The following is a 26,645-nucleotide window of genomic DNA, read 5'->3' as shown; positions in this document are numbered from 1 at the left end:
TTATTAATAACGGCTTGTTTTTCCAGGTGCAGTTGGTCTGTTCTTCTGAAAAACGACTTTTGCATTGTTTGAACGTCCATGTTCGTTTCTTTGCGCCACAGGACAGTGACGGGGACAAAAGCGAAGACAATCTGGTTGTGGACGTCTCCAACGAGGTAAATTCTCAGCTCTTTAAAGGATTCTTTTTGGTCCGTGTAAAAACTTTATCCTTATTTGTGGATATTTTTAGCTTTTTTTTTGGACAAATTCTCCATGTATTTTGTTTTATTTGACCTCTTACTCATATTTTTGACAAATACACAAATGCTGCCTTCACAGTGCTGCTCTAAAAAAAATGTTTTAGCATAAAATCTAAAAGTTTATTAATTTATTTAAGATATTGATCTACGTAAATATCGTATTAAATCTAAATGTGCTTCTTTGCATTCACAAAGATGCAGAGCAGCAGTGTTTAGTGTAAATCATTAATTAAACGATGAAAAACAACATCAGATCTTGGCTGAACGTTTAAAGAAACTGCACATCAGATGAACAAAAAAAGGTACATTTCATCATTTTACCTGATCTCATAAAGGGGTTAACCGTCCGGTTACAAGCTAGCAACACAATGAAAAATCTCCTTCTGCTCTTTTATACAAAGACCTTCAAAGTCCTGGTCAGAAAGCCAATCCCTCATCATGATTGTGGTTCATCTTCTCCTCTGCTGGATCGGTTCTTTGGCCGTAGTCATATTCACGTATTCGGGGGATTTGACTTGAGACTTGAGGTTTGGGACTTGTGAACAACATTTATTTACTTACTTATTTATTTATTTACTTATGGAGGTCACAGTAAGGTCTGAACATGAGTCTCCTCACAACGCTTATTGATCAGGAATACACAAACACCAACTCCCTCAAGATATTTAAAAGTCATTGAATGACAGTTTTTGACGGTAAAATAATTTTGATTTTGATTTTGAAATGTTTTTTTTCAAGCAATCAAATAAGAATAATACACAAAAACAATACAATCATCGGTTATACATTCATACAATGACCTATCAAACTGAGGATAGTTAGACATTCATTCATATTTTAAGGGTGCATTCAGTCTGAACCACAGTCTGTTTCTACCAAACAAATTTTCTGTCTGGAAACATCTACGTGGACCCTGGTCTGGGACCAGAAACCGCTCTTGGACCGGTCTCTGTTTGTTTCTAATCGGACTGAGCTTTGGTTTGCTCTGAGATTCCTTTTTCTGAATACAGCCCGTTCTTGGAGCGGAACAACCCAGACGACCACCGTAGCCGGTTGTCACGTTACGTAAACAGGGTAGGAATGTAGCAACAGATGAGCCGCGGACAAATGTAAAGCAACGATTGTTGTGTAATCAAACAGAAAAAAAGGTCCAATTGTTGATTTGTTGGAATGTTTGTTTTTCTGTTTAGTTGTGTCTTTTCTGTTTGGTTATGTGGCCCACGCTGCTGTGACGTCAGCTTGACCTTGTTGGCTGACGTCACCTTGTAGTTCCTTAACAGACTTCTCTTAAAACAATGACATAGCAACACAACGATGAGACACAGCAACTCACTGAATGCAGGCTCATTAAAACAACTTTAAAAGTGACACGCAATGCTTCTCTGTTTTCGTGACTATCTATATGTCATAAACACTTATCAGTAACTCTTTTAACCAAAGTAAAAAGTGTTGAGCCTCACGTTGATACGAACGTTCAAAACTGGTCAGAAAGTCTGATTAAGTAAAACTATCCAGACAAGAACTGCTAAGCGCAGGTCTTCCATCATTTCTGTTTCTAGTTGCTTTGCCCCGACCAATGACTGAGAAGATCTTCAGTCACGTGGTTTTGTTCGCAAGCTTTGGTCCGGAACATTCTTGTTCCGGACCAGAATGTTTGGCTTTCCTGTACAGCAGTTTCCTTTAAAAAAGAAGGAACCCTGGTGTGAGCTCACTGTCAGGTGCCACTGTCGGGGCTTTCTTCGTGTTTCTTCACACTCGCACACGCATTGACTAATACTTCACTCATCTCCTCTCATTTAGCTCTTCGGCAGAGATTCAGTCCTCCCACACTCTTCCTCTGTTCTTCCATCGCGCCGCAGACTCGTTTTCTTCTCCCGTGACTGTCCCAGCGCTCCTCCTTTAGTTCCCTCCTCTCGTTCTTCAGTTTGGTTTATTCAATATATGCACAACCAGTAAATATTTGAGCTCTTAAAACGTTGCAAGCTGCGCTCACTGATGACTTTACTGAAACTCTGTGTTTTTAGATTGTGAACCAAAGCAGAAAAAGGAATCTGTTAAGTCTAAATGTAAGGAAATGATTGTCTATTGGGGATTTTTTTTACAAATACTTCTGTTCAGACCAGATTTATTTATCAATTCTTTTGTGCCTTTAAGTGAAAAGTTTACCCCGTTACATACTCAAACACCAACGAAATCTGCACCTAGTACCTGTGATAATGAGTTTTGTACGACTAAAAAATGATGACATCACATCTACTAATGAAACAAAAAACACGTGTTGGGAAATCCAAAGGAAGTTTTGAAATTATTATGGGATGGCCTTTAGACCTTTGGACTTGGTGGCTATTTTGTGTCCAAGAATGATATTTGGTCATTTTCAAATTCTCAAACAATATTAGAAATTAAGACCTTTGTTTGAGCAATTTTTATAAAAATTTTACATTCGTGTCACAAAGTTAAGTCTTTAATCACATCCAAAGTTTGGTCCACTTTTGATCACTCTAAAGTGGCGTTTCCCGGTTGCTTTCACATTTTTCATCCAGAAAATTGTACAAATTTAAAACATGAATGCTTGGCTCAAGTTGAACGAAATAACATGCAATATGAAAATATCAGAAATGTGGGCATGGTTACCTAAAAACCTCCGTTGCCAAGGAAATCCAATTGTTTACTTTTGACGATTCTTTTTAAAACTACATAGACCTGTTCCTCCCCCCCAAGTGACCAAAAAATAAAACGGTTGCCATGAAGATAAAACTAATAGAAAAGCAGACATTTTGATAAAAGTGTTTTTCGGGGTATTTGTCACCTGCAACTTTGACCAGGCTGTCAGAGGCTGAAGGGGAGATTGAGGGGCGTGCAGCAGCCTTTCAGTCAGTGAGGGGGGGTCAAAAGGGGCTGGCTTTAATTTTTTGTTTTTACTGTAACTTATTTAAAGATAGCGTTTGCTTGTTATAAGTAAAATTCTAAGTGAAATTAGATATTTTTGTGAAAAATGCCAGCACCGGTTATCGAACCAGCGAGCTTCTGCACCACAAAAAGAAGCAAAGGTTTCGTAAGGATTGCCCATTTATTTCAATGGAGGCAAAAATCCTGGAAATCCTGGAAAATCTTGAAAAGTTGAAGGATTTGAAGGACCAAAAGTCATAGCTGGAAAAGCTGAAAGAGCTGAACATTTGAATGGTTGAATGGATAAAATAGCAGAAAAATTGTAGAAAGAGTTAAGCGCAAAAAATGGTGGAAGATACTAGAATAAAGAGAAACAGGAAAACAATGGGTTGGATGCTTTATAGCTTTCAATCAATACTTGTCTGTCACCCCAAAAATCTGTATTGTTTGCTTCCTGAAGGCTCGTCTCCACCAAATAAATAACATTTTATTCCATCTGCAGGAAAAAGTCTTGACCTATGAACATTTCACCTTCGAAATGATCTCTTTGAGAGAGTCTTGGTTTGAGACTCTGAAGGACACGCTCAGATGTTTTCTTCACATACTTTGTCCATTCTCCCAGATGTTCTCCATCATGAGAATAAAGGGAATTGTTGAGCTGCTGCTCACAATGTTATGTAACCCCCGAAAGGTTATCTTAAATGTAAGATATGAAATAGAGGAAACACCAGTAAAAACCTGTCAGAGAAGCAAGCAAACCTGACCAAATAACTGACAGTACTCTGTCTGACTGGAGTATGAAACTATCAGAGAAAAATCAGTAAGAAAGGCTGTTAAATGCGCGGGAAAAAATTAGCATTCTGTGTGACTGATCTACACGTATGTGTTAAAACCTTTGGCCTTATGGATGAATCATGTTCACACCGTGCCTGAAGATTCATTTGCGGTTTCACAGATGAGTTACTCAGGATGGATTCAAGCTCTCACTGAAGATTGGAACATTACATCAGTTTTGAGGCCTGTTTGCATTCATCCACTGATACAACTGGTCAGATGTTTGAAAATGACCTTACATATAGTGCTAATTATTACTTTGACCCAAATGGAGCTGGGTGTGCATGTTTGCATGTGCATGTGTGTGTGTGTGCATGTATCCCAGTGACCCAGAGAGAAGTGCTTACTCCAGCACTCTGCTCCGAGGGAGGCGGCGCTGGCCCCACAGCGGCTGCAGTAATGACAGCATCCGTAACAGCAGTGCTATCTCCAGGTCTACACATTGCTGTACCAGCAGTTTCTATTCCCCGAGCTCTCAGTCCCTCTAATAATCACAGAACAGTTTGTCACTCTGGAGTTTGTGTTGTAGCTTGTGGGACAAATGGTGCACAATCCCACGCCTTAAAGTGACCAGATCTCAAACGTGGGATAAAGACATTTTATGAAGGAAATGTGAATAAAGTTGAGTTTAATAACCAACTAGACTAACTTCCTTTGTCTTTTTTTAACGTAAGTAAGATGATTGAAAAAGCTGTTTTATGTCAATTGAATGAATTCTTATTAAGAAACAACCATTATGATGCCTTCCAGTCAGGCTTCAGACAGAACCACAGCACTGAAAAGCCTTTGAGCAAAGTGACTAATAATATATATTTGAATACAAACAGTGGAAATACGTTACAGCTTGTTTTATTGGATCTCAGAGCTCCATTTGATACACCTGACCCCTCTATATTAGTCAGACGACTGGAAAGCTAGATGGGTTTCACTGGGCCTGTACTAAACTGGTTCAAAACATACCAAGGAAGTATTTTGTGTCAATTGGTAACTTCACATCTCTTCCAACAGAAATTCCATGTGGAGTTCCCCAAGGCTCCATCTTGGGACCACTTCTACCAGTATATAACCCTTGTGCTATCTTAGATTACCCCCCCTTACATTGACGTGTTCTCCCTACCATGACAAAGGTGGATCTAGGTGGAAAGATTTCATATAATCCATGGACACCAGTGAAGATCACAAATCATTGAAGAAAAAAGGTTCAGAGCACTGTCTAGTGGGTCTAGATGACCCAACTCCCAATGGTAAAGTGCCTAGGATAGCACAAGGGTTCAAATCTACATGCTCCCTCTGGCCCAGGTTATAAAGAGCAACAATAGTTACCATAGCTATGCAGATGACACACAGTTATATATTGCAATGACATCAGGAGACTGAGGCTCTGCACAAGATCTTGATAAATGCATTGAAGACAAATAATGACTAGATGTGCCGCAACTCAAAACAAAACAAAACCAAAACTGAGGTTATTGCCTCTGGAACTAAAGAGAAATGGTTAGAAGTTGCTACAGAGCTTCAATCTATTCATCTTAAACCACAAACAAGCCTGGAAACTTGGGTGTTGTCATGGACACAGACCTACATTTTGATAAATGCATCAATACAGTCACAAAATGAGCCTACTATCAGTTTAAAAACTATTTAAAGGTTTAAAGATCTGATGTCTAAGCAGGACCTGGGAGAACTAGTTCCTGCTTTCATCTTTAGTCGACTTGACTATTGTAAGAGTGTCTTTACAGAACGACCAAAAAACAATCAGGAAACTGCAGCTTATTCAGAACTCTGCTGCTCCGGTTCTCACAAGAACCAAAAAAGTAGAACCACGTCAGTCCAGTTCTGAGGTCTTTCCACTGTCTGCCAGAGGACAGACTTTAAAGTGACCTCTTGACCTCTTGACCCAGTATGTACCAGCCCAGAAAGCACTTTACATTGTCTTCATTCAAGAAATGTGCAATACAAATAAACTTGCCATAGCTAAATTCTCCTGCTATGTTCATTTCATCAGGATGTTGAAATGTTCATCAGGAACAGCACTGATGTTTGTTTAACTGAACCATTTTTAGTTTATTGATTACACTAAAAGCCAGACAGGACAATTTTCAAAATAAAACAGTCCTTTTAAGTAGTTCTTTTATTATTATAATTTTCAAAATGGGTCATTTTAGACACAGAACATAACAGGAGTTCTCACTTGTCAGATAAATAACTGCTGTTGGGATTGCTATTATATCGTTCGGAGCCAAACCGTCTCTAAGCCGCTCTGTTTGACCCGTGGTGCCAATTCTTCATCAGCTGAGCTTGAATCACAAGTGTCTGAGTCTTAAAACCGTGACTTCTTCCTAAACTGAGTCTCAAACGTGATTGGCCGCCTGCTGCGAGGTGCAGAGCGTTCCCCTCTGACTGATTTCAGCATCTGTTTGTCCTCATTAGCACACAAACTGATGCCTATGTGGGTCTGTCGCTAAATGGGATGCCGAGTTCTATTGAAATGATAGTTTAGTGCAGATCAACTTTATTTACACACTTCACCTGTGGTGGAGGGAAGCTTTCATTCAAAACTCATCCATTCATCCATCCAAGACCTGAGAAAATGATGAAAGTGTCTGATCGTGCTCTGAGAAGGAATTCTGACGTTGACTCATCAGAAGACAACTGGATGAGCTAAATGAACATCAATTTTGTAAAACACCAGTTGCTGTTTTTATAAGTTATATATTGTAAGTTCATGTCTATCCACTACCTTTCAAGCAAATATTGAAACTATTTGTAAATAATTATAACTAAAGGATTTAATGTGTCATGTGTGAGTTGTGTACGTAAAAGTGCAAACATGTCTGTATAGGATTATGATCAGTTCTAATATCAAGGAGATATGATCATTTTCTTATCATTTTAATACTGATAATCAATTTAATGTGTTTGTATTTGTATTTTATTGTGTTTTTATTGCTTGAAATAAACCAAATCAATCAAATCTGCCGTAGAATACCTTCTCTGGTGTCTTTTGTCCGTTAGGAGCCAAATTCTCCTGCTGGAAGTCCTCCTCATTCACCTCATGGCAATGGGTTGGACCGGGCCCCCACCCTGAGGAAAGAGCTCCCGGGCTCCTCAAGCACAGGAGAGGCTCCTGCTACCCCAAACCCCCGGAGTCCCACCCCAGGGAAGGCCAAGGAGTCTACGCAGGTAAATGAGGGGCGTTCCCCCCAGGGGTGTTCATGGTCACGTCGCCCATGACTTTTCTGTGACCTTTGGTAACTCCACAGATGGAGAAGTCGCAGTCTCCGTTGTCCAAATCTGGCACGCCGTCCCCGTCCCACCGTGAAGCTGTTACCCCGGGGGCACCAGGGGCCCCCGGTCCCAGCACCTCCTGCCTTCGCTTGGTCAGCAAAGCAGCGAGCAGCGCGGACCCCCTGGGTGAGGCAGGGACCTGCTCAGTTCAGTTCATTGAGGGGGGTTTCTGCCGCTCACCCCCCCTCTATTAGCCACTGTGTTACTGTAAGCTGCCCCCCCTCCTGACTCCCGTCCTTCAAGCGCTCCCTCCTCTTTCCCTGCCTCCCCAGCTCTCCGCAGCCCCATGTCTGTGCCCCTCGGTTCGTACCCGGCTCATTTTGGCGTGGTGTCCCATGCAGGACTGAATGGGGAGCTGGCCAGCCCCGGAGGATTCGGAGGGGCCCTGACCCTCTCCCCCCAGATCAGCGCAGCAGCAGGGGCCTACTCCCGCAGCCCAATGGTGAGCACCGTTCAGCTTAACTTGCTGATTTTGGAAGAAATCTAAATCGAGTCAGCGCCGTCGGATTGAGCAGAAGATTTTTGAGATTTGATCTTATATTTTATAAACCAAAAAGTCACATTTATTAACAAGAATCCAGTTTTTTGCCTGCTACACCTTCGGATTAAGAAGAAAGAAATCAGAGCCGTGAGCGGCGTTGTATGGCCCCGCAGGCTTGACCACACACCCCCACGCCACCCTTTTTTTGACCCCGCCCTCACTGCCTGAGTGGCGGCTACACACCCCTCCATACACTTGACACATTCATGAAATACAAACCAACAATTTTTGTAAAATGGCGGCTTTTCTGTTGGATTTATCTCCATAGCAACCATATTATTTTTTGGTCATCTGGGGTCGACGAACAGATCTATGTAATGTTTAGAGAAATCGGCAAAAGTAAACTTTAAAATTTCCTCGGCAACAGAGGTTTTTTGTTAACCACACCCTCATTCCTAATATGATCATATTGTATTAGCATGAGCCAACAATTTAAGTATTACATTTTCACAATGTTCTGGTAATAAATGTGCGAGCAACAGGAAAACGCCACTTTTGCCAGCTCGCCATGCAAGTGATGTTCAAAGTTTACAACTTCTAATTACAACATTTTTTCCTGATGATGCTCGAGGAGTTCGGAGGTGATAGACCGAAACTCTCCAGGAGAGGTTTGAAGGAGGTACTAAAGGGGATTATTGTGGGAAGTTCAAGATAGCAGCCTCTTCCTGAGGTCAAGGGTTGTAGACTAAACCTTTAGGAATTTCTATGAAGATCACTCAAACAAAAGCCCCCCCCATGGCGTGAAAATGGGAAGATTGCCAAATTTCACATTTTGCCACAAAATTGGTCGCCATGTGTGGCCATTCCATAATGACAAAACTTCCATTGATTTCCTAACTCGTGTGTTTTTGTTTCGTTGGTGGATTTTGACATTTTTTGAGCCCCCTAAGAGATTTTGGCCATTTTTTTGATGGTTTGTGATGTCATCATTTTTTATTCCACTATGCCCAAACTTCATTTTCGACGGGTGCCAGGTGCTTGCACATTTTTCAAACCCTGTGGTGGGGGTGAAATGTTTCCTCCAGGGCTCAATTAGAAAGAAGAATTCTTACTGCTGCCGGACGGAATGATTATTTGTAGCTCTGATTGACCCCAATGCTTTTTTCCTGTGTCTCCCCACCAGGTGGCGTATGACACCAGGTCCCACCTGAGGGCTCCAGGGCTGTCCTCTTCTGTTCCCGGATCCTCCGGCGGCAAACCGTGAGTGTTTCCTGGAAAAGCTGCAACCACCATCCGGCTTTTCCTGATCTCTGTTCTTACATCGTCTCAATGACGTTTACATTCTTATGACCTTGAAACCTGAAACATAAAGTGGACACGTCCAGATAGGATTTTTTCAAATGTCAGGACAGATGAGGACGAATACAAATGAAGAAAATAGAAGATTTCAGACCTCGTTGTTTTAAAATTCCATTTTGAATATTTTGTCATTGATTTTTTTCACAGGCTACCTGTAAAAACTTCCCAGGTAAAAGAAGTGTTCTGACATCTGACTACTGTTTGAAAAAAAGGGAATCAGGACAACTTCAGGCTTGTTGGACATAAATCACAGCAGTTTAACTTAAAAAGTGATATATTTGTGGATAAAAGAGGCCCTTCAGCAGACCTGTCAGGGTGAAGCCCCTCCTCACCCAACAGTGGCTGTGGTCTGTGACCCTGATGGGTAGATATAGCGGTCGCTCTGAAGATGCATGAATAAACCAAATAAACATGAGTGGAGGTTAAAAAGTCAAGATTATACAAAACTTTGCACAGGAATTGGTGGGAAACTGTTCAGAGCTTTGCAGAACTTTCTACATCTTTACTTCCTGTGTTTTTTGTTTTTTTTTGCAGAGTAGCGATTCGTTCCACCACTAATTTGAAATCATAAAGCAGTCTTGGCCCACTCAGCCGCTGAAGTATTGATCAGCCATTAACAATGCCACGCTGACTCTGGCCTGCAATACGAGCTGCCATTACGCCTTCCCTCCCACAGCTGCTCTGACCTCAGTGATTGCTCCAGTCTGAGCAAATATTCCCAGAGTTTTAAGGCCAATTCAGAGCCGTCAGACCTGCCGGCTGAGACAGACTGTGTGGGCATTAGTGAACTCTGTGCGTTGGTTCAAACGGAGCTGGTTCTGCACACCGATAGACTGATTTGAAATATCCGTCTGGTCATGATTTTATTTTTCTTTGCTCACTTTTCACCCTAAAGTCGATTTTTTTCTCCTCCCCGTCTCTTCCTAGCGCCTACTCGTTCCACGTCAGCGCAGACGGGCAGATGCAGCCGGTGCCATTCCCCCCCGACGCCCTGCTGGGGCCGGGCATCCCGCGTCACGCCCGTCAGATCCACACGCTCAGCCACGGAGAGGTGGTGTGCGCCGTGACCATCAGCACCTCCACCCGCCACGTTTACACTGGAGGCAAGGGCTGCGTCAAAGTGTGGGACATCAGCCAACCGGGGAGCAAGAGCCCCATGGCCCAGCTGGACTGCCTGGTGAGGCACAGGGGGCGGCGCCGGGGGATCCGGTACGTCATTTTCAGGTGTTGCACAGGTGATCTAACTGCTTCGCTTGTGTTGTCCAATCAGAACAGAGATAACTACATCCGCTCCTGTAAAATTCTTCCTGACGGGCGAACCTTGATTGTGGGCGGGGAGGCCAGCACGCTGTCCATCTGGGACTTGGCCACGCCCACCCCACGCATCAAGGCGGAGCTGACGTCGTCCGCCCCCGCCTGCTACGCTCTGGCCATCTCCCCCGACAACAAGGTGTGCTTCTCCTGCTGCAGTGACGGAAACATCGTCGTCTGGGACCTGCACAACCAGACGCTGGTCAGGTGAGGAGAACCTCTGCCGTCAGAGGCGGAGTCAGCCAGGAGGAGGAGGCAAAGGAGGAGGGAGGAAAATGAGGGAGGCAGGAAACGTTTCGTTTTCTGCAGGTTCTGTTGCAGATTTGACTGATTCACAGTGATGTGAATACAGAAAGAGTCAGAAATGCTATTTTAAGCTTCATTTTCTGTGACTCCACCATCAGAAAAATGCCACAAGAACATATTAAGAAAACAAAAAACTATTTTCATCAGAGTAGGTCCCAAAAAATGAGTTTTATTTGTTCTGCATCTCCTTTTTGTTTTTAATACAGTTTGAACTAACGAACTGGAAAACTGAACCAAACAAACAGCAAGATCCACTTGAAATATTCAGATATTCTCAAAGATTTAGTGGAAATTCCAACTCAACAAACTGCAAATTCATTTTTTTCTATAAAGTTTCTTACATTAAAAAAGTCACCTAAAGTTTCCACATTGTCTTGTTTGTGGTGCTGGAGGACGTTCTTATTTTTGTATCTTTAACATGGAAGTAGCTTTCAGAAATCTGGGAGAAATATCACAAAATGTTCTAAATTCTGTCATTTTTGGTTTTTTTGTGGCCAAATGATTAAATCAAAATCCAAACTCACTAAAAAATAGACGCTTCTGAATCCGTTTTTCCACGCTTGCTGTGCCTTTGGGGATCGGTGGTCCTCCTGCAGGCAGTTCCAGGGCCACACCGACGGCGCCAGCTGCATCGACATCTCCAACGACGGCACCAAACTCTGGACGGGAGGCCTGGACAACACGGTCCGCTGCTGGGACCTCAGAGAGGGCCGGCAGCTGCAGCAGCACGACTTCACCTCACAGGTTCTCCGCCGCTCCATGGCTGAGAGGATGTGGTGGTCTTTTTCTCTTTGATCTGGACTCTTCATTTCCTCCCTGGCTGCAGATCTTCTCTCTGGGCTACTGTCCGACAGGCGAGTGGCTGGCTGTGGGGATGGAGAGCAGCAACGTGGAAGTCCTGCACGTCTCCAAACCCGACAAGTACCAGCTGCACCTCCACGAGAGCTGCGTCCTCTCCCTCAAGTTCGCCTTCTGCGGTACGAACGCCGTCAGCGCCCGTGCAGCGCCCGTGCAGCGCCCGTGCAGCGCCCGTGCAGCGCCGGCGCTCCCCCTGCTCCTGCTGACATGCAGTTCTGTGTGGGTTCTTTTTCAGGAAAATGGTTCGTGAGCACAGGAAAAGACAATCTGCTAAATGCATGGAGGACGCCATATGGAGCCAGCATTTTCCAGGTGAAGGCAATGCGTAGAATCTGACCATCAGGTTCAAACTCTGGCAGCTTTGCTAAGCTGCGGCGCCACGCTTGGCCTGCGTTGGTGTCAATTTGATCAGCAGGACGTCATTAAAAATTCCCTTCTGAGTTCCCTTCTCTACCCGTCCGTTTGCCTTTGAGCTCGGAGCAGGGAGTTTGCGGTCCGCCCGGCGTAATTTGAACCTCACAAATACGATCTTCTTCAAACATCATCGTCCCGTTTGCTCCAGATTTAATCCTGTAATCCTCCAAAGACGCGTCTTCCTCTAGTGTTTTCTGCCTCTTCCTCTCCCCTGCACACCAGCACACGATTCTTAAACTGGAGGGGCGTGGCCTTCTCCTGCCAGGTAATCACCTCCAACAATATAAGATGGCATCTAGAAAAGGCTAAAAACATTCAGTAAAATCTCTTTTTTTTTACCCAGAAATCCCAGTGTTCTTCAGGTCTGTCAGCTTCCTGTCTTTCATGTATTCTTTTTTTTATACTAGACTCCACATAAACAAAGTGACTTATGTCACAACCTTAAATGTAAATGTCAGACACACAAACACTGACCAAAGAAAACAGGAAACAGAAGGAAATGGTTTCTTAGATTCCCAGTTTGTGGATCCAAGGTGACGTCTGCACACAAACACACACTGTTGCACACACACACACGCACACACACACACACCTTTATTTGAGGAAATAATGGATCCTGCAGATGCAGGGGTGCAGTATTTTTAGCAGAGCCAGGACATCAGGGTGTGAATGAACCCAGAGGAAGATGAACCTTTTGTGTGAGTGTGTGTTCTTTCATTTCTGCGTGAGCTGCAGTGGGCGGCGGGGTTGGCGGCTCTCGTCTCCCCCAGTGGACTGAAAGGAGGATGTTGGCTATCTTTTGTTGTTGTCCAAATGCCAAACGGCGCTCTGCTGTCAGCGTGTTACACAGAGCTGCTCTGGTTCATCGCCGTCCTCTCCTGTCTCCTCTCCTTTTCTTCTCGCCTCTCCTGTTCCCAGTTCTCCTCTTCCTCTACTCCTGCGTCTCCTTCTATTGTTGTCTGTGTGAACCCCCCCTCCTCTCCCTGACCTTGTCTTTTTGTTTATCCTCGTCTTTCTTCCTTTTTTCTTGCTCACAGATGTTCCTGTCTGCCGACATGACCTTTATTTACGACCAGAAATGTAGGAATTGTTGCAAACTTCTGTCGCATGTTCGGCAACATTAAACATTCTACCAAGAATGATGTCATCAGATTAAAAAGAATAGAATAGAATAGCTTTATTATCACTTTTCACATGTACAATAAGATTTAAAGGCATTAGTGCAAAAAAGATCAAATGTATATGATTTAATGTGTAGGTTATGAAAATACAGTATGTTGAATATGTTGAGTAAAATATGTAAACTTCAAATAATAAACAAACAAGTAAATAAAATAAATACAAAAGGGAAGAAAAGCTAGTTTGTCAATAAGGAGGTAAAATAAATATATTAAAGAAGAAACATTAATAAACAAATATACATATGCATGTGTACACATGTATGCACACATATGCATAAGAATGTGCTTAACAGGAACACACCAGCACAGTGTGATCAGGACAACTGATCAATTAAAAACTATTATAAATATTATTATTAATTATTATTAATATTGAAATGAAAAAAACAACCTTTATAAATAAAAGCCTTTGCATACGACAGTTACGGAAACTGCTTTACCTAAAACAATTAAACATGAAATAGTAAAAAAACAAAACATTCTCAACCTTCACCCCCCCCCCCAACACAATATGGCTGCCGATCAAATTTCAAAATAAAAGGTGAGAGGAAGTCTATTATTTCAAATATGCGAACATGCAACAAGACGCATCAGACACTAAAAAAGCAGAATTCAATTCAAGTCTAAATAGAAAAAGAGACGTTTTTTATTTGAATTATTTAGAATCCTAAACTGTGTGACATAAAAAAAACCACTAATAATTTATTCAGCTTTCTCCTGGATGCATCAGATTAATTATGACAAATTTTAAGACATATTTTTTTATTATTTTGAATTCAAATTTGGCCCAAAACATAAAATTTAGCCACACTTTTCACAAAACTGCAGGATTTAAACTCAAAACAAGAGGTTTGTTATTTTTATTTCAGCCTCCTTAAGAGTTTAAATAATTTCTTTCCTCCTTAAAACTATAAATCTTCAAAGTTATTCTAGTATTTGTTTTCCAGCTTTGTGCTGTCACGCAGCAGAATCACGTCTAAAGACGTTTGTTTACTGTCTATTCAGGATCTCACCATCTTTACTGGTGCTCCATGTATATTATTCATCGACTGCTGTTTAGCTTTCAGAGGTTTGTGAACTGAAGTTAAAATGAATGTTTTTACTAAAAGAGTTAGAAATAGACTGTTTTTATCTTTTTTGTGTGGTTTGGATATTAATTTCATGACAACAGAGGCTGTTTTATCTTTTGCTGGGAATATTTGATGCACTCTGCTGCGTTGGTGTTTGTAGTTCTGCACAGACAGTCAGAATCAGAATTTCCTTCATTGTCATTGTATTCACAACAAAGTTAGGATGCTCCAAACGGGTTTGAAAAGTAAAAGTCAGGATTAGAATAGAAGTAATAAAGAATAGACCACCTGCGTGTCACGCACACGTTTGCTCATTTTTCGCCCGTATCCCCCCATGAGTGCAGTTGTGACTAAGGCTTGTGCTATCCTATGGGGTCCAGATGACCCCTCCCCCTTCCATTGACGTGTTCTCCCTACCATGACAAAGGTGGATAAAGGTGGAAAGATTTCATGTAATCCATGGACACCAGTGAAGATCACAAATCATTGAAGAACAAAGGTTCAGAGCACTGTCTAGTGGGTCTAAATTCATTCATTCATTCATTCATTTATTAGTTCCTTTCATGAAAATTATTGATTGTCCAATATTTTTACATGTTTGTCTTACAATATTGAACATTTTAATGATTGGAAGGGAGCAGAATTGAAGAATACTATTCTTATAATTGTCTGCTCCCTTGTAAACATTGCATAATGTGAACATTTCTCACACCATCACCTGTCCTGTAGTTTCACCATAAACAGTTCAAATAAACAGTAAAAACATTCCATTCAATAGTCAAGTTTGTACAAACTGAATCATATTCTGACAACTGTTTAACTGATTCTCCTGGGAATTCCACATTTTCAGCCTGACTATAGACAAACACTTTAGCTTTAGTTTTGTTCAAGGCTAACTGTTGTTTGAAATCAAATCTTCTCCTAAGATTTTCGTCTCCTGTGGTAAAAATAAAAAGCTTTTGTGAGTCTTCAGGTAAATCTCTGTTTCTGGCTTTTAACCCTTGTGCTATCCTAGGCACTTTAACATTGGGAGTTGGGTCATCTAGACCCACTAGACAGTGCTCTGAACCTTTTTTCTTCAATGATTTGTGATCTTCACTGGTGTCCATGGATTACATGAAATCTTTCCACCTTTATCCACCTTTGTCATGGTAGAAAGAACACATCAATGGAAGGGGGGGTCATCTAAGATAGCACAAGGGTTAATTAAACCAGATCTGAATGGACGAGACTCTGACCAGTGGATAGAAATGGTAGAAAACAGTTTTTTTTTAACATAATTGCATCAAAACACGCCAATAAAGTGAGACGTTCAAGTCAGCCAGATTGGTGGGAGTTTCTGAAACCAGCTGGTGAAAACTGGGGGGTTGAGAAAGACTCACATGAAGGCCGGAATGTGTCCGAGTTGCAGTGATGAAGGTGAATAAAGCTTAGTGCTGCTCTGCTGATGCTGTAGGTGCTGGAGGTGGGACCTTCACAGCCGATGCTCTTTTCTCTCCAGCTCTTTTCAACTTTACTTTTCCTTTTCCAACTTTTTCTATTACCTGTCACTGCAGCACTTCCTCCTGGACCCCCCCCCCCCCCCATCCTGCTATCTCGGTTTGGTTTGAAGGATACGGTGTGAAATGGCCTCTCGCTGGTGCCTTGATGATTGACAGCCCTGCTGCGCTCGTAGCAGAGGAGGGAGGAAAGAGGAGGAGGAGGGGAGGGGGGTTAGAGGGAAGCAGAAGGAGCCCACATCAGAGCGGGGTGCTGACTGAGGAAGGGGGGGGCGAAGGAGGAAGAATAATGGAGGCGTAGTGGGAGAGAGGAGATGCTGTTGATCTTATCAAGCCAGAAACCTGTCGACATGGGGGTGGGGGCAAATAAAAAAGCCTTCAGACTCTTTTCTGTCTGTGATGCTGGATTTGCTCCTAATGAGGCAGAAGCGTGACTCAGCATCTCGGAGACGCGCCGTCATCTGTGTAGAAACATAAACCGAGCCTTTTGGTGAAATGCAAATGTGTTTTATGGAGCCATGAGTCATGTGCTCCCTGTGGCCTCATTCCAGACATTACATTAGTTTTTCTTTTATCCTGTGTTTCGTGCGCTTTTTTTCTGTGTCAGAGTGGGACCTCTCTTTTTTTGTGGATCTTTGTGTGTTTTTCTTTCACTGTGATCACCTTTTGATCTATTTTGAAAGCGTTCCTGGTGGTCTTTTAATCGTCATTATGCTGCTTTTAAGCCAAAATCTCCTCACCTGTGTTGTTTTCTAGGACAGTGTTTTTCATCCGGTGTGCCGCGGCACACTAATGTGCCGTGGGAGATGGTCAGGTGTGCCATGGGAAATTCCCCATTTTCACTGATCTAAAAACATTTCCATCTTCAGGATATCAGCTCTGTGTTCATCCAAACAGGCCCTGATAAAACACTGAGTACTTAGGAATATGAAAGATCATAAAATACGTTTTTCTTTGTGTTTATTTGATTCTATTAAAGACATTTTGATAAGAACGACGGTACCGCAATTTAGCCGTACATTCAGCTGTTTTCTGAAAAGTCCCGCCCCTTTAACTGTCTCCACCAATCATTCTTGGAGGCTTAATCACATGTCATCAGTCTGACCAATCAGAAGTGGTTAAAGTCTTCACTTCCTTGTTCTGATTCTGCTCATAAAGTCTCTCAGTTCCAACAAAAATACCAGCTAAAGCTCGTCTTTAGCGGTGCAGAATCTGGTGTCAGACCGTGGAACAAGTGAACAAAACAATGAAGCTCAGAGAAGAGAGTCTGTCTGCCATCACTACATCTCCCATGATGCATTGGGTTAAAGTGACAGCGTCTCAGCGCACGATGAGTCGTCCTTGTTGATCATCTTGAAACCACAACAAACAGTTTTTAAATCTTTTAACTTAACTTTTATTACATCTTTTAGAAAAACTGCTGCAACTTTCTGCTTTTTCTGCCACAATTATCACAAAAATGAATGTGAGATCATGGAGGTTGTAGATCAATACATAGTATGAGTTTCTCCTTTTTTTTTAATTTTTGGATGCTGGTGTGCTGCGGGATTTTTGTCAAGGTTAACCCTTGTGCTATCTTAGATGACCCCCCCTTCCATTGACGTGTTCTCCCTACCATGACAAAGGTGGATAAAGGTGGAAAGATTTCGTGTAATCCATGGACACCAGTGAAGATCACAAATCATTGAAGAAAAAAGGTTCAGAGCACTGTCTAGTGGGTCTAGATCAGGGGTCGGGAACCTATGGCTCGCGAGCCATATATGGCTCTTTTGATGGTCACATGTGGCTCGCAGACAAATCTTTAATTATAGTTTTTTTTTTCATTAGACCAGTCCTTCTCGGGCGCGATGCGATGCCAGAGGCGCGCAGTAGTAGCGGTGCTTAGAGAGAGAAATCTGCGCCAGCGCTATCAGTTACTATTATCTATAATTTCACAGAGTTTGTACCAGCCGGAAACCTGTGAATTGACGTGCCTAAAACTGCGCGCTCCCGTCTCTGAGAAAGAGCGCGCAGATGCGGGGACGGGATGTGTGAGGGAGAAAGCAGAGGGTGGGGCTGAGGTGTTGTGGGGACCGGCAGCAGGTGAATCGCGCAGGGATTGTAAAAACCTAAAACCCAATGCCCGTCACTCACTGCAGCGTGTGTTTGGCTCCCCGTCTGCATGTGAGCAGTCTGTCTCACATCTAAAGAACATTCAGACCTACGATGACGTTTAAAGTCTCAACGCCTGAACGAAGCAGAAACTCACCACGTATCAACCAGACTAGACCATCAGCAAAACTACCACGAGAAATACTCATCATTTATCAGCAACGGCATAACAATGTTATTAAAAAAGAATCCACAGACTTATTGTACTTTAAAAATGTTGAAATTAAATCAAATGCACACATTCATTTGTATATTTAGTTTTAAACAAATTGTCGCGGACTGAGTTGGATGGCTGTTGGGCCGCGTTAAAAGTTCTGGAGTTCATTGAACGCGTCAAGCAGAGATCTGATTGGACCTCAGTTCTGTCGCTCAGCCTGTTGTTAGGTAGTTTGGACCAATGGGGTTCAGCTATGGGCCGAATAAGGGAAATGGGAGGGCTGCAGCGGTAGCAGGGGAATATAAAGTTGGGAGAAGCGCTCTCGTGTCGGCGGGAGAGATTCAGGAGTTGCTGAATTAATTGAACGGCGTTTGTTACGGTCTGCAGTAATCGGAATAAAGAACTTTAAAAGAGGTTAAGTATCAGTGCCTCAGTGTGGGGAAGGGACACTACATTATTGTATGGCTCTTTCGAAATTACATTTCAAAATATGTGGCATTTATGGCTCTCTTGGCCAAAAAGGTTCCCGACCCCTGGTCTAGTGGGTCTAAATGACCCAACTGCCAATGGTAAAGTACCTAGGATAGCACAAGGGTTACAGTGTGCCGTGGCTCAAAAAAGGTTGAAAAACACTAGTGTAGGACATAGTTTCTGCAGAGCAGCAGGGGTTCACTAGAAAATCACCTCTGAGTTGTGGGCGGGACTGTTGGCACGCAGTAAGCCTGCCCCCGTTTCCCATCATCCTTTCGTTTACACACTCTCCGGCTAGCGTACAGCTCCTCACACACTCAACCTATCATTAGCGGTGCAGCAAAAAGGGCGAGCAATAATGTAGACATCCAGCCGTACAGTTTGGAGGAAAACAAAGACGTTTAATGGATCTATTTGTCTGACAGTGGATGCATCAGAATGGAGCGGAGCAGGGAGCTTCTGGCTTGTCGTAGTTGGTTCTCCGTCCCACCTCCAGGCATTTCTTTTTGTTTACTCCTCATTCACAGCAATCTGAAGAAAAATACAGTTTTGAGCTTCATTTTTCTTGATATATGTCCTCCATCACCAGAATAACGCCACAAGATCTTGTTGAAAACAAAATTTTTTATCTGAATGGATCTCTAACACCTCTCTTTGTCTCCCCATCAGTCCAAGGAGTCCTCGTCCGTGCTGAGCTGCGACGTCTCTCCGGATGACAAGTACATCGTGACTGGATCCGGGGACAAGAAGGCTACTGTGTACGAGGTGGTGTACTGAGCACCAGCATGAGATGGGGGCAAGGAAGACCGCTTTTTTCTTTTCTTTTGTTTTTTTTTGGGGGGGGCGTGTTTCTCACTATGGCAGCACATCCGCAACATCAGCACCACTGAGTCGGACTCTCTGAACCTCAGCTCTAAATCTTCAGCTCTGCTCATCATTTGGCATTAGTAGTAGCTCCTGAAGTCCCCCCTCCTCCCCCGTTTCCTTTCCTCCCCCACCACCTTTCCAAGTGAGGGAGTGAGGCATCAAACTGGGGGCGAGCGGCAGAGCAGGAAGCAGCGCGATAAGGAGGACAAAGGAGGTGAGCGGCGGAGTGTAAAGATAAAGTTATGAAGGGAACGACGAGGAGGAAGGAGGAGTAATTAGGGCCGTTTCCTGATTAAGAGCTCAGCGGAAGTGGGGGGCCCCCGGAGGAGGCGCGGAGCAGCACTGTGGGACTGCCAGCCAGGAGCACCGATACCACGCCATCGATTCATTAGCCAGACAGTGGAGGCCTTAATGAGGCTGACGCCGCGGCTCCATCTCCCCAGTGAGAGGTGTCAGGAGCCGGGGGAGCTGCGACGCCCCGAGATGGAGGGGGGGGGGCGCGGCTCCGATTTCCACAAACACTGATGCGAAACACACCCACGCAAGCAGTACGTCAACGGGTCCCCCGTCTGCGTCACCTCCTCCAGGTATGGAGGGGGGAGCACATGATGCTCCTAATTAGGCATTCAGCGCGGCGCTCCTCGTCTCGTTGCCTAATATCTGTTTTATTTTCTCCTGACAAAGCCGCCGTCTAATGAGCTGCAGAGTCGATGGGATTCTCCCAGGGCTCAGAGGCGCAAACGCAGAACATCGGCGGATCTGTTCCTTCTAATTCTGCGCATCGTTCTCCTGACACCGCGCCGCTCTCACGCTCATCTCACGGCCCGGGGAGCCCAGGCTGAGGCGGCGGCAAATTAACACCGTTCAATTATGCCATCATCAGCAGCTAAATGAGCAACAACTGATCTACAAATGTCTTCACCTCCACGTCTGCCTGTCGGCTTCCCCCAGAACTTCAGACAAACGTTTGATTTCAACTCTGAGGAGAAAAAAAAAATCCAACCACGTTTTTTGGAGTTTAACAATAAATGGACTTAATGGATGAATCGATTTCTATTTCTGTACCGTTAGAAAATCATTTCAAGATGAAATAAATCAATTATTATCAATATTGGAAAATAACATATGGACTGAGGTACAGTAGGTTTGTTTTACTGTGAGGTAAAAACCACCCAAGAGCATCACAGCAGACAGCAAACACACATGTGTGATAAAACTGATCAACCATCATTCCAGTCCAATGTGTGGACAGACTTGAATAAAGTCATGTGACCATCCAGTGTCTAGAATGTTCTAAGAATGTTCCCTTTGGATTCTTTGGATGTGGAAAAACAACAGTCGACTGAACTTTAGGAAACTAACATGTGAATGGATTTGACATTCATTTTTGGGTTTTTTTTTGGACACATATTTCATTTACACTTGATTGTCATGCAGGAAATAAAAGGAACCTGGATCGAATCGGATGAACAAACATCGACTATGAATCGTATCATCAAACGCAAATTATGAAATGAATGGAATCGTTTAAGTGAATCATTTCACCCATGAAGGTTTGACATTCTTCAGTAAAATGAAAACAAAAATATGCAAATACCGCCCCTGCATTTCTGGACACTTCAAATAGTTGATAGCGTGCAGCTTTCAGAATCTGGAGAGGAAGTGCTTCTGTTCTGATGTTTAACCTCAACTTCGAGGCGATCAGTCAGATTCTGCTTGTCCACATTACTTACGCACATCGACTGTATCAGAGAACTGGAGTGACGTCACCCGTAGAAAACGGTTTACTTCTGGCTCAAACCAATTAAGTCCAGAACCAATCAACTTCGCTGGACGATTAAGAAAAATCTGCAAATAGAAATGACATCCCACTCCAACGGAAAATTGAGCAAGAAAATGAGACAGAAACCACAATCCAAAAAATGACCACTGCAACTGTTTAGACGTAAAGGTTAAAGGTCAAAACAACCAAACGTTGAGGCCAAATCTGAACGTCTGTCCGGGATTTTCTACGCTGAAAAACTGCTTCTTCTTTACCGATTCCTGGTTGCTCATGTGAGGCCATGATGAGTCAGAAAATCGCGGGAACATCAATGCTGGGGGGGAGGGAGGGAGAGATACATTTTTATTAGTCTTTGTTTTCCTATTGTACCTTTTTCTTCCGGGGGAGGTTTTGGGCTCACAGCATCCATAAATCCAGTCTACAGATTAAAAAAGCAAACCTCCATAGAGAGGCCAAATATGCTCTCAAGTCCACTTTTTGTGATTCTGTTTTATCCCCCTTTTACCCCGAAATGGTATTACTCGTACTTTAGCCTGTTTTTAGTCCTGACTGTGTGGTTGTTCGCCTCTCGTTTCTGTTGAAGTCTGTGGCCTCAGGCTGACACTCCGCACCACTGGTCCCACTGCTACTGCATGCTTGTTGCACTGAAGCTCCACTGCTGAAAAACACGAGCGGCGCCCCCGTCGTTCTCAGCGGGGGGAGAAGAGAAAAAAACTTTCACATTGCAGTATGTCATTTAGTTTGAAGTCTCAGATTTTAGCGTCTGTTTGTAGTTGCTGCGCCGATGCAGAACAGAGGAATTCTGGGAGCTGGAGTGAATCCGTTTTCAAACCTTTTCCTGGGGGCGGGCAGCCCTCAGGCTCATGTACCACTCAACATGCTGATGCTGTATACTTGCTGTGCATACGGTGGTGAAACGTGAGTGTTTGGGACATTTGATACTCTACTTAAAGTATGTAACCTCTTTCTTCTCTGCCTTTGCTTTTGTTTTCCATGTAAAGATCTTTGTTTTATTTTATTTTTTGGTCTGTTTTTCACAAACTCATTTCTCTATTTTAAGCCAAGGAACATTTTTTCAAAGCACTGTGTCTTCCCTCCTGATCATTTTCCCTTGTTCTGTACAACAAATACAGTATGTGGAAGAATAAACCAGATGTTCATCCTTTCACGCGTCTCTGGGGTCATTTTGTTGATCTTTTCTCTGATTCTTCAGAGTTGAGATCTCCTGCAGTTGCTATAAAGTTATGCATTAGGATGCTTTTTTGCATTTTCTCTCTCATGAAGAATCTTTCTCTGGGAATTCTTCTCTGTCCAGCTCAAGTCTCCCTCTGTTGACGATTCAACGCACATATTTTTACCTTAACCCTTGTGCTATCTTAGATGACCCCACCCTTACATTGACGTGTTCTCCCTACCGTGACAAAGGTGGATAAAGGTGGAAAGATTCCATGTAATCCATGGACACCAGTGAAGATCACAGGGTTACCCCTTGTGCTATCCTAGGCACTTTAACGTTGGGTCATCTAGACCCACTAGACAGTGCTCTGAACCTTTTTTCTTCAATGATTTGTGATCTTCACTGGTGTCTATAGATTACATGAAATCTTTCCACCTTTATCCACCTTTGTCATGGTAGGGAGAACACCTCAATGTAAGGGGGGGTCATCTAAGATAGCACAAGGGTTATGGGACGTCCTGGTAAAATAAAGGTTAAATTAAAAATATCTTGCAAATAAACTAGTGTTTTTTATGACAGTATTCCTGTCTAACTAGATTTTCTGAAATAATCCAGTCACTGGGGGTCTTCAAAGAGCAGATTTTAGAAAAACTGTTGTGAAAAATGACACAAACCAGACATTTTATTCCACCACATGCATGAGAATCTACAGGCAACAGCTGCAGACAGAAACGCTTTCTGTTCCTTTACACCCACAGTACAGCGAAAACCCTCGCTGCTAAAACGTTGGAGGAATTATTTCCACAGACAAACGTCTGTCTCACCTCAGCGTGATCTCTGCTTTACCTTTTTAAACAGAGAACCCCTGCGATGATGCCGCTGTGAAAACCAGCTGCAGATCAGGCAGGTTCGCCTCTCAAAGGGGTTTTTCCGTCTGCAGACGTCCCCCATTCCTCAGATGACAGAAGCGTCTCCCTGCGAGCTCGCAGTGTGTACTCACCTTTGGCTTTTTATCCTAACATTCCTCAGATGCTTCCTGACACCGCGCCGTCAGACGTTTGAACGCCTGCTTCCTTTTTCCAGTCAAACCTGCCAAGGATCAGATTTGTGGAGAAAAGCTCAGCTGCGCATTCGTTCACACAGCTTCTGAGAAAACCTCATCCACATCCATGCAGCATGACGCAAAGTGAACCCGCGCTGTTCTTGAAAGAACTTTATTTACATGTTCATATATAGGAAGGATCACGATGGTAGTTAAGAAAACCCCAGTCACTCAGTCTATATGCGTCCTAACAAAAACAAAAAAAACATACATAACATTGAGTTTTAAAGGTAAATTCGATGCAGCAGAAGTCTCGTTCTGACCGATCTTCACTTCTTCGACTGACTTCCATTTTTCGTCTCCTGGTTGAGGTCCGGAACATCTCAGCCACTTTTTTATGAAAGAAAGACAGAACTTTATGCTGACTCCTGGTGCCACATCAGAAGGAAACCCGGTCCGGTTCCGTCGCGTACGCACAAATGATACAATCATGGTGCTGCTAAAAGCAAAGAAGGAAAAGAAGAAAGCAGCTGGAGCCTGACAGAGCATGGCACCGTCAGCCGGAGCCGACCGGGTTGAAGTTTGGACTTCCCGACGGAAGAGTCCGTTTATGCCTTCAATGCTCTGCACTTAAAGGGACCAGCTGTTTGCAAAATACTCAAAAGATAAAAAAATATGTTTTTTTTCCCCCTTGATCACTACAGATGTTTCATTAAAAAATTAAAAATAAGTAAGAAAAAGCAAAAGCTCTTTGGAGGAATCCCACATCTGCACAGCCATAGACGAGCATTTTCAGAGGTTAGACAGCAACGTTTTTTTCCAGAGATATGACTTTGCGCCTTTCTTCCTTTTTAATTCTCATAACTGAACTAAACAATGGGACAAGCGGAGTGTCTCTTGGTTTCCACGCCACCGATGCTCTGTACAGTCATTGGTGCAGCAGGGAGCCTTGGCTCCGCCCCCCCTGGTTTTTATCAAGCAGAGTTCAGTAGATGACTTCATAGACTGTGGCCTTCTTGTCTCCGGATCCCGTGACGATGAACTGGTCATCGGGTGAGATGTCACAGCTGAGAACCGATGAAGACTCCTTGGACTGAGCAAACGTAGAGGAAGTTACCTTAGAAACCACACGTATGAAAAAAAACGCAGTGGAGCTGCTGGAATCTGCACGTCTACCTGGAATATGCTGGATCCATACGGCGTTCTCCATGCGTTCAGAAGGTTATCTTTTCCAGTGCTCACGAACCATTTACCTGCAGACACACACACACACACAGCAGGTCAGCCTCAGTGAGGTGAGATAAGGAACGATGAGGCAGCGTTCGTGCAGCGCCCCCACAGCCCGCCGCATTAGTGCGACGCGTACCGCAATAAGCGAACTTGAGGGAGAGGACGCAGCTCTCGTGGAGGTGCAGCTGGTACTTGTCGGGTTTGGAGACGTGCAGGACTTCCACGTTGCTGCTCTCCATCCCCACAGCCAGCCACTCGCCTGTCGGACAGTAGCCCAGAGAGAAGATCTGCAGCCAGGGAGGAAATGAAGAGTCCAGATCAAAGAGAAAAAGACAACCACATCCTCTTAGCCATGGAGCGGCGGAGAACCTGTGAGGTGAAGTCGTGCTGCTGCAGCTGCCGGCCCTCTCTGAGGTCCCAGCAGCGGACCGTGTTGTCCAGGCCTCCCGTCCAGAGTTTGGTGCCGTCGTTGGAGATGTCGATGCAGCTGGCGCCGTCGGTGTGGCCCTGGAACTGCCTGCAGGAGGACCACCGATCCCCAAAGGCACAGCAAGCGTGGAAAAACGGATTCAGAAGCGTCTATTTTTTAGTGAGTTTGGATTTTGATTTAATCATTTGGCCACAAAAAAACCAAAAATGACAGAATTTAGAACATTTTGTGATATTTCTCCCAGATTTCTGAAAGCTACTTCCATGTTAAAGACACAAAAATAAGAACGTACTCCAGCACCACAAACAAGACAATGTGGAAACTTTAGGTGACTTTTTTAATGTAAGAAACTTTATAGAAAAAAATGAATTTGCAGTTTGTTGAGTTGGAATTTCCACTAAATCTTTGAGAATATCTGAACATTTCAAGTGGATCTTGCTGTTTGTTTGGTTCAGTTTTCCAGTTCGTTAGTTCAAACTGCATTAAAAACAAAAAGGAGATGCAGAACAAATAAAACTCATTTTTTGGGACCTACTCTGATGAAAATTGTTTTTTGTTTTCTTAATATGTTCTTGTGGCATTTTTCTGATGATGGAGTCACAGAAAATGAAGCTTAAAATAGCATTTCTGACTCTTTCTGTATTCACATCACTGTGAATCAGTCAAATCTGCAACAGAACCTGCAGAAAACGAAACGTTTACTGCCTCCCTCATTTTCCTCCCTCCTCCTTTGCCTCCTCCTCCTGGCTGACTCCGCCTCTGACCGCAGAGGTTCTCCTCACCTGACCAGCGTCTGGTTGTGCAGGTCCCAGACGACGATGTTTCCGTCACTGCAGCAGGAGAAGCACACCTTGTTGTCGGGGGAGATGGCCAGAGCGTAGCAGGCGGGGGCGGACGACGTCAGCTCCGCCTTGATGCGTGGGGTGGGCGTGGCCAAATCCCAGATGGACAGCGTGCTGGCCTCCCCGCCCACAATCAAGGTTCGCCCGTCTGACAGCAGCTTGCAGGATCGGATGTAGTTATCTCTGTTCTGATTGGACACGGAGACGGTTTCAGTGGATTTACGTCAGAGTGCAGAAGGATTCAAAGAGGAACAGTTAGCCCCGCCCACTAGCCTCACCAGGCAGTCCAGCTGGGCCATGGGGCTCTTGCTCCCGGGTTGGCTGATGTCCCACACTTTGACGCAGCCCTTGCCTCCAGTGTAAACGTGGCGGGTGGAGGTGCTGATGGTCACGGCGCACACCACCTCTCCGTGGCTGAGCGTGTGGATCTGACGGGCGTGACGCGGGATGCCCGGCCCCAGCAGGGCGTCGGGGGGGAATGGCACCGGCTGCATCTGCCCGTCTGCGCTGACGTGGAACGAGTAGGCGCTGAGGAGGAGACGGGGAGGAGAAAACTCAAATAAAGAAGCAGGAACGCACCTGTCATTGTTCGGCGTGATCCCAGGAGCCACGCCCACCGCCATTTTTATTTTACACGTTTACAAGAACAGTCAGAAAACAGATGACGGGAAAATGCTGAAGGGAAGTCTCAATGGCAACATAAACTAGAAGATCGACATAACTTTAATTAATCTAACGACGGTGAGCTTAAAAAAACAATTTTTGT

The 26,645-nt window shown here is 43.9% G+C and overlaps 2 protein-coding genes across 8 annotated transcripts in view; one reads left to right on the top strand and one right to left on the bottom strand.

Annotated features, from left to right (window-relative positions):
• Window positions 1-22,326, top strand: part of LOC101157442 (transducin-like enhancer protein 4) — a 106,743-nt gene extending 84,417 nt beyond the window's left edge. For 2 of the 4 annotated variants that reach the window (XM_023954565.1, XM_023954564.1), the window contains exons 11-21: window positions 102-155; window positions 6,978-7,145; window positions 7,226-7,376; window positions 7,523-7,692; window positions 8,915-8,991; window positions 10,018-10,267; window positions 10,361-10,608; window positions 11,304-11,451; window positions 11,534-11,684; window positions 11,801-11,877; window positions 19,178-22,326. In XM_023954565.1, coding sequence (XP_023810333.1) covers window positions 102-155; window positions 6,978-7,145; window positions 7,226-7,376; window positions 7,523-7,692; window positions 8,915-8,991; window positions 10,018-10,267; window positions 10,361-10,608; window positions 11,304-11,451; window positions 11,534-11,684; window positions 11,801-11,877; window positions 19,178-19,285 — 1,602 coding nt within the window. In that variant the 3' untranslated portion in view covers window positions 19,286-22,326. The remainder of the gene's footprint in view (window positions 1-101; window positions 156-6,977; window positions 7,146-7,225; window positions 7,377-7,522; window positions 7,693-8,914; window positions 8,992-10,017; window positions 10,268-10,360; window positions 10,609-11,303; window positions 11,452-11,533; window positions 11,685-11,800; window positions 11,878-19,177) is intronic. The other 2 variants (XR_002873214.1, XM_023954566.1) reach the window with 2 other exon arrangements.
• Window positions 22,327-24,063: 1,737 nt separating this feature from the next.
• LOC101157205 (transducin-like enhancer protein 1) overlaps window positions 24,064-26,645 on the bottom strand; it is a 38,241-nt gene continuing 35,659 nt past the window's right edge. For all 4 annotated transcript variants that reach the window (XM_023954560.1, XM_023954561.1, XM_023954563.1 and 1 more), the window contains exons 15-20: window positions 26,158-26,407; window positions 25,820-26,067; window positions 24,977-25,124; window positions 24,744-24,894; window positions 24,554-24,630; window positions 24,064-24,470 (exon numbers count right to left, since the gene is read on the bottom strand). In XM_023954560.1, coding sequence (XP_023810328.1) covers window positions 24,363-24,470; window positions 24,554-24,630; window positions 24,744-24,894; window positions 24,977-25,124; window positions 25,820-26,067; window positions 26,158-26,407 — 982 coding nt within the window. In that variant the 3' untranslated portion in view covers window positions 24,064-24,362. The remainder of the gene's footprint in view (window positions 24,471-24,553; window positions 24,631-24,743; window positions 24,895-24,976; window positions 25,125-25,819; window positions 26,068-26,157; window positions 26,408-26,645) is intronic.

The sequence above is a fragment of the Oryzias latipes genome, chromosome 4 (assembly GCF_002234675.1).
Source record: "Oryzias latipes chromosome 4, ASM223467v1".
NCBI lineage: Eukaryota > Metazoa > Chordata > Actinopteri > Beloniformes > Adrianichthyidae > Oryzias > Oryzias latipes.
Note: the sequence above shows the minus strand (reverse complement) of the source record. Positions and strands in the feature narration are given on the sequence as shown.